Consider the following 11,958-nt stretch of genomic DNA (forward strand, 5'->3'; position numbering starts at 1 on the left):
TATGTAACCAGTTTTGCAAACTGATTAAGTCGCAGCTTTAATGGTAGCATTTCACCTAAGTTACAACTCGTCATTTATACGTTTCATCTTGATGGTGCTTAAAAATATATCGCTCAGCAGTCAATGTGACAAACCGTTTAGTATACTGTTCAAAGTAGTTGAGATAATTCCTCCTGTTCTCCAAATAATGTTTTTGGTAATTTCTTTCAGAATGCATCGCCATATATATATATATATATATATTATATTTTTTTAAGTTGTCATTGTTTTGGCCTTCTGACCTCTTTTTCGTTCTAAGATATGGGATGCAATTAAACATAAAGAGACATAAAGCAATACAATATAACTAGCATGTATTTATTTTAGTCTTGGAGACTGTTAGATGTCATCATTTGTCTAGTCATTATGGAGGAAGCAATTCAAAACAGCCCTTAGCTGGGGAGAGGAGCCAAAACAATTTACGTTTTATTGAACGCCAAAATGAAGGTGAAGTGCTCGTCTCCTGACAGCACTGGCCCAAACCACCCACTAAAACAGATTAGGCTCAGTGTTAACTGTGTCATCTGTCAAATCGTCTGTGGCTCAACAATGCCCTCTAGTGGCTCCATAACACATCAACCGTTCCAAATCTACCAGCGCTCTTAGTCAAGGATAATATCAAGTACAAAGGGGGGAAATACATATATACGTGTATATGTTGTCTCTATTTCATGGATGCAAACGTGTTAACGTTTTAAAATATGTTGAAAGTATGTTGTGCTTTATTGTATATTTATATATAGAGAGAGAAAGGGGGGGGGGAGAGACAGAGAGACAGACAGACACAGAGACTGAGAGATTAAGTACAGCATACCAGCACAGTTGAGATTGTAGTATTTCATATCAGTTCTATTGTCATTTAAATTATTAAATTCCCTTTGTTTTACTATTCCCATTTACTACCAGGGGACAACATTATAGGACCACTACAATGTAACACCTCATTTGGACATTCAGTACGAACTGTAAACTAGTCAAAACTAACCTTTCTCCACAGGAATGATCCAAGGCCAGGCCACTCCGCTGCTGACGCTTAGGGCCATTATACCATGTTCTAAATCAACACATTAGGAAATCACGCTCTTTGATGTGCTAAATGTTTTCTGAATGCTCAACATGAAAGACTATCAGTCTTAAGGAGGGTGCAAAAAAGGTGGCATGGGTGCCCGATTAGCCGAAAGACTCGCCGCTTGACCGATTCCGAAACGCAACAGAAAGGTTCGTCATGCCGAATGAAAAGAGCCTTCCAATTGGCCGCCGCAGGGGGGAGCGCTTAAAACATCGCGCGTGATTGGTCGAAGGGCCACCGTATTCTTTTCCTTTTTTTCTCGCGATTGTTTCCCGTGTGGGTTAATGGCTCCTCCTGCTACAGACAGAGACGAAGCTGGCACCGAGCGGCGATACTGGGGGAGCTGTTTCACCACGGAGAGAAAAAGGCGATTACAACCCAAATACCAGCGGGTTTTGATCGCAGTTTGTTCGGGTGTCGCTGGGGAAGAGGCTATCCGGGTGGTAGTTCGGGCATAGGGGCAAATTTGGAAGCGGTCGAGGATAGGCGTCTTATTTTTCAGCAACCAACTCCCCAGATGAACTCCGTCAGAGCCACCAACAGGAGACCCAGGCGAGTGTCGAGGCCGCGCCCGGTGCAGCCCGAACGGAACAACGGGGACAGAGGTGAGCTAGGCCCCGGCGACTAGCGAAAACCGAGTCGGGCCGGCAGCTGTCGTTTCGCGAACCTCGTTCCTTTGTTATTCGCCGGCTATCTCCGCCCACAGAGCCTGCGTCGTACGCAGGAAAACGCGAGGCCTCTTGTTGAGTGGCTCAGGCCAGGCCGCGCTTTGTTTGGCTTGAGTGATCGGGGCTAGTTAGCAGCGCAGGCTAGCCAGCCAGCTAGCCTTAGCAGGATGTGTGTGTGTGTGTGTGTGTGTGTGTGTGTGTGTTGGTGATCGTCTTCGCTTAACGTAATGCGTATGTCGCCATACCGTCAACATTAATGGCTCTAATTCGGGCGACTCAAGTGCGGTTGCAACGGGTTCCACTGCACACGTCGTAACCACACAGTGCGCGGCTACACGGCCGTCGCATTCCCAGCTGTCACTCCCGATTTCGAGGGTGTAAATCTGCGGCGTCTTCTGTTCTGACTGCCATTTTTGGGGTGTAACGTTAACAAAAACATTAGCGGCGAACGGGGCTGCGGTGCTAGGCTAGCTGCCCCGGCGTCAGGAGGCCGTTCGGATCAGCTGTGAAGCTGGAAGTGACTGCGTGATTTGAATGCGTTTGCTTTCATGTGTTTTGCACACGGGGGTTTTATGGAGTGAAGGCCAACACAACAAACACATCCTGCTGGTCCCTTTCCCCACATTCGCGTTGCTCACTAGCGGTAGCATGATTTGTTTACACCGCGGATTTGCCAGCTACGCAGTTCACTTTAGCCGCTAGCCGCACGTCTGCTCGACTCCATTCACAGCCCCCTTTTTTTTTTTTTTTGTACATGACAGCGCCGTAAATGACGGAGCCCATTCGTCTGGTGCAGAAAGCAGGCTTAATGCTGCACCGCCCCGACGTTGGTGGGAGACAACCGCGTTCTGGTTTCATTCTCAGACCGCCAGAGGTGCTTCCAGGGCTGCATCTTGCCTTCATGATTCACCAACCTTTGTTTGCCGTGCCAACCTATTAACCCAAAGTGTTAGCCTGCGCAATGACAATTTTTTTTTTTGCAAGTGAGCCGAATGCACCTCACTGTGTCACGACACGCCAAGTTGTTTCTTTCAATTAGGGCAGACACGGACCGCACGGTTTGCCTTTTTAGAAGGAGAAAGGGCCGCTTCGTTGTGCGGCGCTGCCCCCCATTCAGATGCATTGTGCGTTGGAGAGCCCGCTCACAGGACGACGTTATGCATAGGGAATCTGTTTGCCTCTTCTGTGTCCAGATGAAGAGGCTCCTGCAGCTGCTGCAGCAGAGATGGCTTTTGAGGAGTCTGGTCCCGGCGCTCAGAACAGTCCCTACCAGCTTCGCCGCAAGACCCTGCTTCCCAAGAGAACCGCCGCTGCCTCCGCCACCGCCTCTGCCTGCCCCAGCAAGAGCCCCATGGAGGTGAGATTGATGCACATTACTGTGTCATGTCGCTGACATGTGGTGAAGGACCGCTCTGTGTTTAGGTCCATGTAGACTGTAGAGTGTATTTTGTTTGGTAATGATGCAGATTTCAACCTTTCTCTCGAGATGGCATGGGGTTTTGTATTGGGAGAGGGTTTTCTCTGCACTGATTTTGTGTAACATGTATGTCTTGTTGTGACTCTGATGCAGGGAGCTTCCACTTCGTCAACAGAGGTGTTTGGTCACAGGGCCAAGCGGGCACGAGTGTCCGGTAAGAGCCACGACCTGCCAGGTGTGTGTTTTAATCTCTGCATCCAGGGAAACAAAACACATTGCTTTTCAGATCTTTGTTTGTTTGCACAATTATTTCCTTGACCAATTGGGTTGATCTCCTCATCCGTTGTAGCATTGTATAGTTAAATTATCCTTGAAATGTTATTAAAGCTCAGGTTGTGAGCATGCGTCTGTGTCTGTTTCAGCAGCACCAGCAGAGCAGTACCTTCAACAGAAGCTTCCAGACGAGGTAGTTCTGAAGATCTTCTCCTATCTGCTGGAGCAGGATCTCTGTCAGGCCGCCTGCGTGTGCAAGAGGTTCAGCCAGCTCGCCAACGACCCCATCCTCTGGTCAGTCTGCTGACGGCGTGGAAAGTCCACTCTGCATTTTTCCCCTGCTCCCTTTTTTAAAAACGGTGTGCAAAGATTTTTTTTTGTGCTCTTGAATATTGAAGGAAGCGGTTGTACATGGAGGTGTTTGAATACACGCGTCCCATGATGCACCCTGAGCCGGGCAGGTTCTATCAGGTCAGCCCTGAGGAGCACGAGCACCCGAATCCATGGAAGGAAAGCTTCCAGCAGCTTGTAAGTCTGACCTCAGAGTTTCATCTGTGATATTTTAACATCGATGGAATCCTCCCTGCAGATGAGCTGCAAAGTTGTTGTAGTGCAGTCAGACGTTTTATGTTTCCTTATGAATTTTATTGAAAAGTCAACCAGGATCTTGATTTGATAATTAACATGCCCGAAAGGTAATACTTGGATATAAATATCTTTAACCAGCAGCTCTCAACAACAAATGGAAACAAAAGGATTGGGAAAAATACCTCTGTATATTTTTGTTTCCTGGAGAATCTAAGAGAAAATCCCAGAAGCCAATCTTTCACGTGCAGCCCGACTTGGAAACGGTTTCTTAACATCAGTTTTCCTAATTAAGAGCCCAGCACTCTCACAATGAAGGCTTTTAACTCCCCTGCAGAGGGATCCTTGTCATGTGTGCACGTGACGCTGTTGTTGTTTTGAGGCTATATTTCAAATTAGGCAGAATTATGCCGGTAATGTGTGCATGAAGAACTGAACGTGATGAGAAACATGTTTTTTTGGTTGTTTTTTTTTTACCATTTCATTAGACATAGGGAAAATACTTTTCAATAACAAGCATTTTGTTGTCTATGAAGTTGTTATTTAAGGGTGGTTTGTCAGCATTTTGTTGTGTTTTCATGCGTTCTTTCGTGCTCCCAGTTGTTTTCATGCCCCAGTTGTACCGGTGTCACGTTCGTGTCCCGTTTGGTCACAGTGATGCACTCTGAACCCCGCTCCGCCCCTCCCGTCCCCCTCTCTTTTGCAGTATAAAGGAGCTCATGTCAAACCAGGCTTCGCCGAGCACTTCTACAGTAACCCTGGGAGGTATAAAGGCAGAGAGAACATGCTGGTGAGTTGACCGCACTTCCTGCTCCGCCGTCCCAATGTGAAAACCTGCACGTGTTTCTCTCTCCTCTTGTGTTCTTCCCTGACAAATCTCTCCGCTTGTGCGTCTGTCTGCCGCTGCAGTACTATGACACCATCGAGGACGCTCTGGGCGGAGTGCAGGAGGCCCACTTCGACGGCCTCATCTTCGTCCACTCCGGCATCTACACAGACGAGTGGATTTATATAGAATCGCCCATCACCATGATCGGTGCAGGTGAGCGCGTTCGTGAGCTCCGGCGTCATCTTCACGCCCGTGCAGCATCAGATCAATACCTTCCTGTAGACGGACGGAGGGAGGGGGGGGGGTGTAGATGCTCTCAGCTGTGCGAGGGTGAAGACGGGTTTCTTCTGCTTTCCCTCCTTCAGCTCCAGGCAAAGTGGCAGACAAGGTGGTGATCGAGAACACCCGAGATTCCACGTTTGTCTTCATGGAGGGCTCCGAGGACGCCTACGTGGGATACATGACGATCAAGGTAGGCGGGGAAAATCTCAAGCAAACCCAAATGCAGACGATGGAGCTCAGGTCGTAGAGTTGTAGGCCCCTCCAACCGACGAGCCCGGTTTCTGTCACCGCTGTTTGGATTCGCCGCCTCGGTCGTCTCTGTGGTTTTGCTTGTGTTTGAGCAGAAGTCACAAATGAGACAAATGACGAAAAGCAAACTGGTAAAGACGCTCGTGGGCGTCTGAGAACTAGCTGGAAGAGGTTTGTCTCTGGATTAAAGAAGGGCTCTCTGGCCAACATTTATATGGTGCTGCTACAAATTGGATGTTTTCTTAAGCATTTGAAAGCGTTTTTTTTTCCAGCTGAGCTGACAAAACTACTCCACCTCTGGCCGTCAGCCACTTCTGAAGGTTCATTTGTTGAACCTGCCACCATGAGATCATTGGGTGTTAAATTGCAGTCCTGTTGCAACGGCGGGATTTGATGGCGTTGAAGGTGATGTGGGAGGTTTGTCAGGACGGGACATTCCCCCCTTCCACCTCCCCCCCGTGTGGCCACCTGCACCTGTTACCTCACTAATCCCTCCCGCGCAAAACAAAGTAGCTGCAACACACGGCACAGACACGACCTGTATGTCTGGAGATGCTGTTGTGTTGCAAAAAAATCTATCAATGTGATGTTAATTAGAGGAGAAAAAACAATTCCAATAAATTAAAAATGAGCAAATGTCATTTTTGGAGTGAAATAATCAGACCTCCCAGGTCCCTCAACCTCTTAGTTTCTTTATCAGATTTTTAATGATTGTGTTGTCGTTGTTGTTGCTGTCGTCGCGCTTCAAAGAAAGTTTGTCTGGAGAGAGCCTGGCTGTGGTGGGCGGGCTGAAGTTTTACCAGTGAGCTCTCTGACTCCCCCACCACTCTTCTTCTTCTCCTCCTGTCAGTTCAACCCCGATGACAAGTCAGCGCAGCACCACAACGCCCACCACTGTCTGGAGATCACCGTCAACTGCAGCCCCAACATCGACCACTGCATCATCCGCTCCACGTGCACAGGTACCACATCGTGCACCTGATCCACAAACAACACACTGGTCCGGCTGTTGTCATGTTGTCGTTATTACGATGCATCTTCCTGCTTGTGAACACGCAGGCGTGTCAGTTTCCTGAGGGTCGTCGTCTTGGGAGGCCACTTGAGCCATGAAGATGATATTTCAGATAACGTAAATAATTAATCGCAGCGTTTGTGTCCACGGCAAGAATTTGGGAGCTGATGTTTGTCTGGAGCTGTTGGTCTCACACCGTCACAGCTCGGCCAGTGGCTGCAACTGGTAATGTCTGGCACTGCTGGAAAGTCAAGTTGTTGGCGGTGTCGTTGAATTGGAGCAGTTTGAAGCTGCGTTTCCATGACAGTTTTTTTTTCTGCAAAATAAAAAGCGATATTTCTAAAATGTTGCGATTTGCAGGCGTTTCCACTGAATGAAGCCGTGATTCTCGTTTGTTTGCTGTCAGGAATGGTTGGAATATGTTTCTCTTTGATTACTTCTAAAAAAAAAAAAAAAAAAAAAGTATTCAGTTTCCTCCTTCGTCCAAACGTAACACCATTTCCGCTTGAAGTGAACTGGTCACGTGACCCCGTACATCACGTTGGGTGACGTGTAAATGCGTGTAAGTGTTTCCGTGACACTTTTGCGATGTACCTCTGTGTCGATACGTCTGTAAAAGCCTCTCACGAGAGCGGCAAAACCGTTCAGTGATATTTGAGAGGTTTCTCCAAGTTCAGGCGTTTCTATTGCCAGTTGTTTTTATTGCGATGTTTAGGTTTTGCGCAATTCTAGGGGTAATGAAAACGCAGCTACGGTTGTGCTGCTGTCTTAACTACGGCAAACACATTTGGACCAGATGGTTGTTGACCTCAGTTCTTTTCCTGGTTGTGAAAGGAAGTGACTGAGTCAGCGCAACGCTCGAGTTATTTATAATTGGTGTGTTTTGTTATAATTTAAAATTTAGATCTTGGGCACAAAAAGCCTCGCAGCAGCTTCTTGTATTGTGTGAAAGGAAGCGTCTGTCGTACTCGGGTCAGCCGGGAAGTTGTCTTGAAGCGATGACGTTTCTCTGCCGGCTGCTCCTCCGACCGCCAGGGTTCCGTTGACGACGTCTCAAAGTAGGCGGCCCCTCGGGAGAACACTGGCCGTCGACTGACGCGTGTCCTCTCACTTTCTGCGCAGTGGGTTCAGCCGTGTGCGTCAGCGGCCAGGGGGCGTGCCCGACCATCAAGCACTGCAACATCAGCGACTGCGAGAACGTCGGACTGTACATCACAGATCACGCGCAGGTACAAATGGGCCGCTTGCCGTCCACGGCATCGAGAACTGGCAGAAAACGAGCACGTGTTTTAACCATGTTGTGGTTTTTCGCTTCCAAAGGGAATTTACGAAGATAACGAAATCAGCAACAACGCCTTGGCGGGAATCTGGGTGAAGAACCACGGCAACCCCATCATCAGACGCAACCACATCCACCACGGGCGGGACGTGGGCGTGTTCACCTTCGACCACGGCATGGTAGGAGGCAAAGAGTTGCGACTCGGACCGCTGCTGCAGTGATTGGCTGACGGTGGTGACGGGCTGCTGCAGTGATTGGCTGTCTCCCTCCCTCCGCTCTCTCGTCGCAGGGCTACTTTGAGAACTGCAACATCCACAGAAACCGCATCGCCGGCTTCGAGGTGAAGGCCTACGCCAACCCCACCGTGGTGCGCTGCGAGATCCACCACGGACAGACGGGGGGCATCTACGTGCACGAGAAGGGGCGGGGCCAGTTCATCGAGAACAAAATCTACGCCAACAACTTTGCCGGCGTGTGGATCACGTCCAACAGCGACCCCACGATACGGTGAGGACGGGGGGGGTGGCTCACAGGGGGCGGAGTCGGCGTGCAGAATCGAGGCTTTAGTGCAGCTTTTGTAAATGATGCTCCAAAGCTATGGGATGCACTGCCTGTAGATATTAGGGAAATATTGTTAAAAGAAGATCTCTTTACTTTAGATTAGCTTTTAACCAGTGCACCTTAAACTGATATGAAATATTTGATCTGCCCATTCAATGTTTTATATATTTTCCTATCAACTTTTAACTTTTTACTGTTCTGAAGTGTCTCATACATTTATGCCTTATTAGTTATGCCTGCCTGCTGCTCATTTCACATGTTCCATACATTCCCTGTATTTCTTATATATTTCCTTTGAGGTTTATCCGCTCTTCCTATGTTTTACTGTGAAGCACTTTGGCTGCGTTCAGACTGCAGGCGAATCTGATTCAAATACGATTCCCTCTCAAATACGATTTTTAGGGCTGACTGTCCACACTGTTTTTTAGCAAGTGTCCAAATGGGATGTGGCAGTCTGTTCAGACTGGGCCACATTATTGAGCCATCTGACAGGTTGCTGTAGCAACGGCGTAGTGTGTGACGTCATATCATTGCGACAGCGGCACTTCATGGCCTGGAGCTTGGCTTGAATGGAGCCATCTCACCACACACTGATGCGCCAATGAGTTTCCTCCTCTGTCCAGGTACTGCTGGTCTCTACTGCTTCTGTCTGCACCATTACGTTGGTGCATCCGCTCTTGCTGGTCTGGTCTGGTGCATCCGCTCTTGCGTCGCTTGAGTGACGTCACCGACGGTCAAAACCGAAAAAAATAAATTGGATTTAACGCCATTTGTGACTGCTCAGACTGCAAAAGAGTCATCCAGTTTGAAACTGGACGGGCTAAGAACCGGATTTCGGCTGGCAGTCTAAACGTGGCCTTTCAACTGCATTTCTTGTATTAAAGGCGCTATGTCAATAAAATGTGTAAGCACTTACTTACTTTTAATCTCTCCGTCCTCCTCCCAGCGGAAACGCCATATTCAACGGCAACCAAGGCGGCGTGTACATCTTCGGGGACGGCCGGGGCTTGATAGAGAGCAACGACATCTACGGCAACGCCCTGGCCGGCATCCAGATCCGAACCAACAGCTGCCCCATCGTACGGCACAACAAGATCCACGACGGGCAGCACGGAGGAATCTACGTGGTGAGTGGACGGCGAGGAAGGCCGACGGCATCGGTCGAGTCTGGCCGCCCGGGTGAGACTGACGGCCGATTCTCTTTTTTTTTCTCTCTCTTTTTGCTTTTTGCGTGTCCCAGCACGAGAAGGGCCAGGGCGTGATCGAGGAGAACGAGGTTTACAGCAACACGCTGGCCGGCGTGTGGGTGACCACGGGCAGCACGCCCGTCCTCCGCAAGAACCGCATCCACAGCGGCAAGCAGGTACGGCCGCACACTGGCGCTCACTCAGTCGCACCCAGCAGGGCGGGAGGCAGCAGCCTGGAGAGCAGCCAGACAGCAGCAGTGGCAGTGATTGGATCCCATCGTGTTTCAGCCTCGCAGGCTGTGGAAGGAAGCTTTTAAAGGCCCATCCTGCTCATTTGAAGGTCCTCTGCTCTGACTGCTTCCATTGGATGATTCTCTAATAAAAAAGAAACTGCTGAAATTGATGTCTATATTTGGACTTTGGTGATCTCAAAAGGTAGAGCAAAGTTCTGGCTGGACATGGGATATAGCTTGTGCCCTTTGTGACATCACAGAGGGTTTAGCTGGTCTACACGGCTTGTGTCAACACCTGCTTCACGCTCTTATTTTAAACATTTTGGTTTTTAGGTGTTTTTTTTTCCAACTTGTCCTGAGATTTAAGATTCATCCTCCTTGGATTTTGTAGGATAACAACGAGCAGCGTGATTCAGTTTTGTGTCCTGTTGTCGCACAGGAAAAACATTTAGTGGATCAGCTACTTAATCCTGCAAGCAGAAAACCAACTGCTGTGGTGCTGCTCTGAGTCGGGGGATCGTTTCCTGCAGCTGTCTTCGGTTCACTCTGCTTGGCTGCGTCCTCGCCTCCCTGCCACCTCCTCATCTTGTTGTAAACTGACTCGCGGGAGCCATAATTGTGTATTTGTGTGTTTGTTTGTTTTCTTATGTGCGTGTGTGTGCGTTTCTCTGCAGGTCGGTGTCTATTTCTATGACAACGGACACGGCGTGCTGGAAGACAACGACATCTACAACCACATGTACTCTGGCGTGCAGATAAGGTGAGGACGGCGGCTCTTGAAACTCTGCCTGCGTTCACCTGCTGTTTGCGTCCGCACTCAAAGTCTCTGCTGGTGGATGTTTTCCAGGACGGGGAGCAACCCCAAGATCCGACGCAACAAGATCTGGGGCGGTCAGAACGGAGGGATTCTGGTCTACAATTCAGGTCTGCTTTGCTCTCTGCTCTCTGCTGTCTGCTCTCACTCTGGACACCTTTAATTGTTTTGTTTTTTTTTTTTTTTATCCATATATTTTTCTCTAATAGATTGTGACAGACCATGCAGTTAACAGGTTATTACAGAGGTCTGGCAGGATATACATACACTACCAGTCAGAAGTTTGGACACCGCCTATGAATTCAATGTCTTTTCTTTCATTCTCATGACTATTAACACTGCAGTTTCTCACTGAAAGGCATCAAAACTACAGATAAACACATATGCAACTATGTAGGAAACACTAAAAGTTTAACATAATTCAAGCACGTTTTCTATTGAAAAAAAAAGTTTTTCTTTGCTGCATAATTACATATATCTTACTCATATATATGATGTATTTAGTATCTATCTGCTGTGTAGAAAGTCGTAAAGATAAAACAACTACAAAAATGAGAAGGTGTGTCCAAACTTTTGACTGGTAGTGTGTATGTATATACAAAGAATATAAACCCCTAAAAAAAAAAGAAGGGAAACGTCATGATATCCAAGTCACAATAAAAGAGAAATATCTACTGCATGTATCAGTCCTAAGGGTAATACAAGTAGAACGTATGGTAATACAGGTAACTCAGAACAAGTATAAGCCATCATCTGCCTCCTGTCAACTCAGCCCTCGCCACTGCCAGTGTATTAGAACATCCAGAACCTGCACTAGATTAGTAAACACAGAAGAAGAAGAAGAATTGGCTCGTTTTTAATGCCTTATCATTTTCTCCTGGCAGGTCTGGGCTTCATCGAGGACAACGAGATCTTTGACAACGCCATGGCGGGCGTGTGGATCAAGACGGACAGCAACCCCACGCTGAGGCGGAACAAGATCCACGACGGCCGAGACGGCGGCATCTGCATCTTCAACGGAGGCAGAGGTCCGCTAGCGCCGCCTTGTGGCCAGTCGGCTGTCGTTTGGCCCCACGCGTGCCATCGGCTTATTAAAAAAAAAAAAAAAAAAAACTCTCTCTGTTGCTCAGGTCTGCTGGAGGAGAACGACATCTTCCGGAACGCACAGGCCGGCGTGCTGATCAGCACCAACAGCCACCCAATCCTGCGCAAGAACCGCATTTTTGACGGCTTCGCTGCAGGTCGGCCCGCTTTCCAAGTCCACAAGTCGGTGGAAAAGGAACTCATTGTGACGCCACTTGATTTATTCAATCTTTCCCCTCAGGCATCGAAATCACGAACCACGCTACGGCCACGCTGGAGGGAAACCAGATCTTCAACAACCGCTTCGGAGGCCTGTTCTTGGCCTCGGGGGTCAACGTCACCATGAAAGGTAACGGCTGCACAGTCGGCGTGTGTGTG

General features: G+C 48.5%; 1 protein-coding gene across 4 annotated transcripts in view; it reads left to right on the forward strand.

Moving 5' to 3' along the window:
* Window positions 1-1,409: 1,409 nt before the first annotated feature.
* fbxo11b (F-box protein 11b) overlaps window positions 1,410-11,958 on the forward strand; it is a 13,574-nt gene continuing 3,025 nt past the window's right edge. Inside the window, exons 1-19 of one of the 4 annotated variants that reach the window (XM_076033476.1) lie at window positions 1,410-1,713; window positions 2,970-3,133; window positions 3,347-3,428; window positions 3,619-3,760; window positions 3,865-3,994; window positions 4,758-4,841; window positions 4,961-5,093; window positions 5,246-5,352; window positions 6,262-6,373; window positions 7,546-7,652; window positions 7,744-7,881; window positions 7,992-8,209; window positions 9,210-9,390; window positions 9,504-9,626; window positions 10,358-10,443; window positions 10,531-10,607; window positions 11,382-11,525; window positions 11,628-11,738; window positions 11,822-11,929. In XM_076033476.1, the coding sequence (XP_075889591.1) occupies window positions 1,626-1,713; window positions 2,970-3,133; window positions 3,347-3,428; window positions 3,619-3,760; window positions 3,865-3,994; window positions 4,758-4,841; window positions 4,961-5,093; window positions 5,246-5,352; window positions 6,262-6,373; window positions 7,546-7,652; window positions 7,744-7,881; window positions 7,992-8,209; window positions 9,210-9,390; window positions 9,504-9,626; window positions 10,358-10,443; window positions 10,531-10,607; window positions 11,382-11,525; window positions 11,628-11,738; window positions 11,822-11,929 (2,335 nt within the window). In that variant the 5' untranslated portion in view covers window positions 1,410-1,625. Of the gene's footprint in view, window positions 1,714-2,969; window positions 3,134-3,346; window positions 3,429-3,615; window positions 3,761-3,864; window positions 3,995-4,757; window positions 4,842-4,960; window positions 5,094-5,245; window positions 5,353-6,261; window positions 6,374-7,545; window positions 7,653-7,743; window positions 7,882-7,991; window positions 8,210-9,209; window positions 9,391-9,503; window positions 9,627-10,357; window positions 10,444-10,530; window positions 10,608-11,381; window positions 11,526-11,627; window positions 11,739-11,821; window positions 11,930-11,958 lie in introns of all 4 variants that reach the window. The other 3 variants (XM_076033477.1, XM_076033478.1, XM_076033480.1) reach the window with 3 other exon arrangements.

Source organism: Nelusetta ayraudi, unplaced genomic scaffold (genome assembly GCF_046127955.1).
Source record: "Nelusetta ayraudi isolate G7.1 ecotype Tasmania unplaced genomic scaffold, CSIRO-AGI_Nayr_v1 ptg000042l, whole genome shotgun sequence".
Lineage (NCBI taxonomy): Eukaryota > Metazoa > Chordata > Actinopteri > Tetraodontiformes > Monacanthidae > Nelusetta > Nelusetta ayraudi.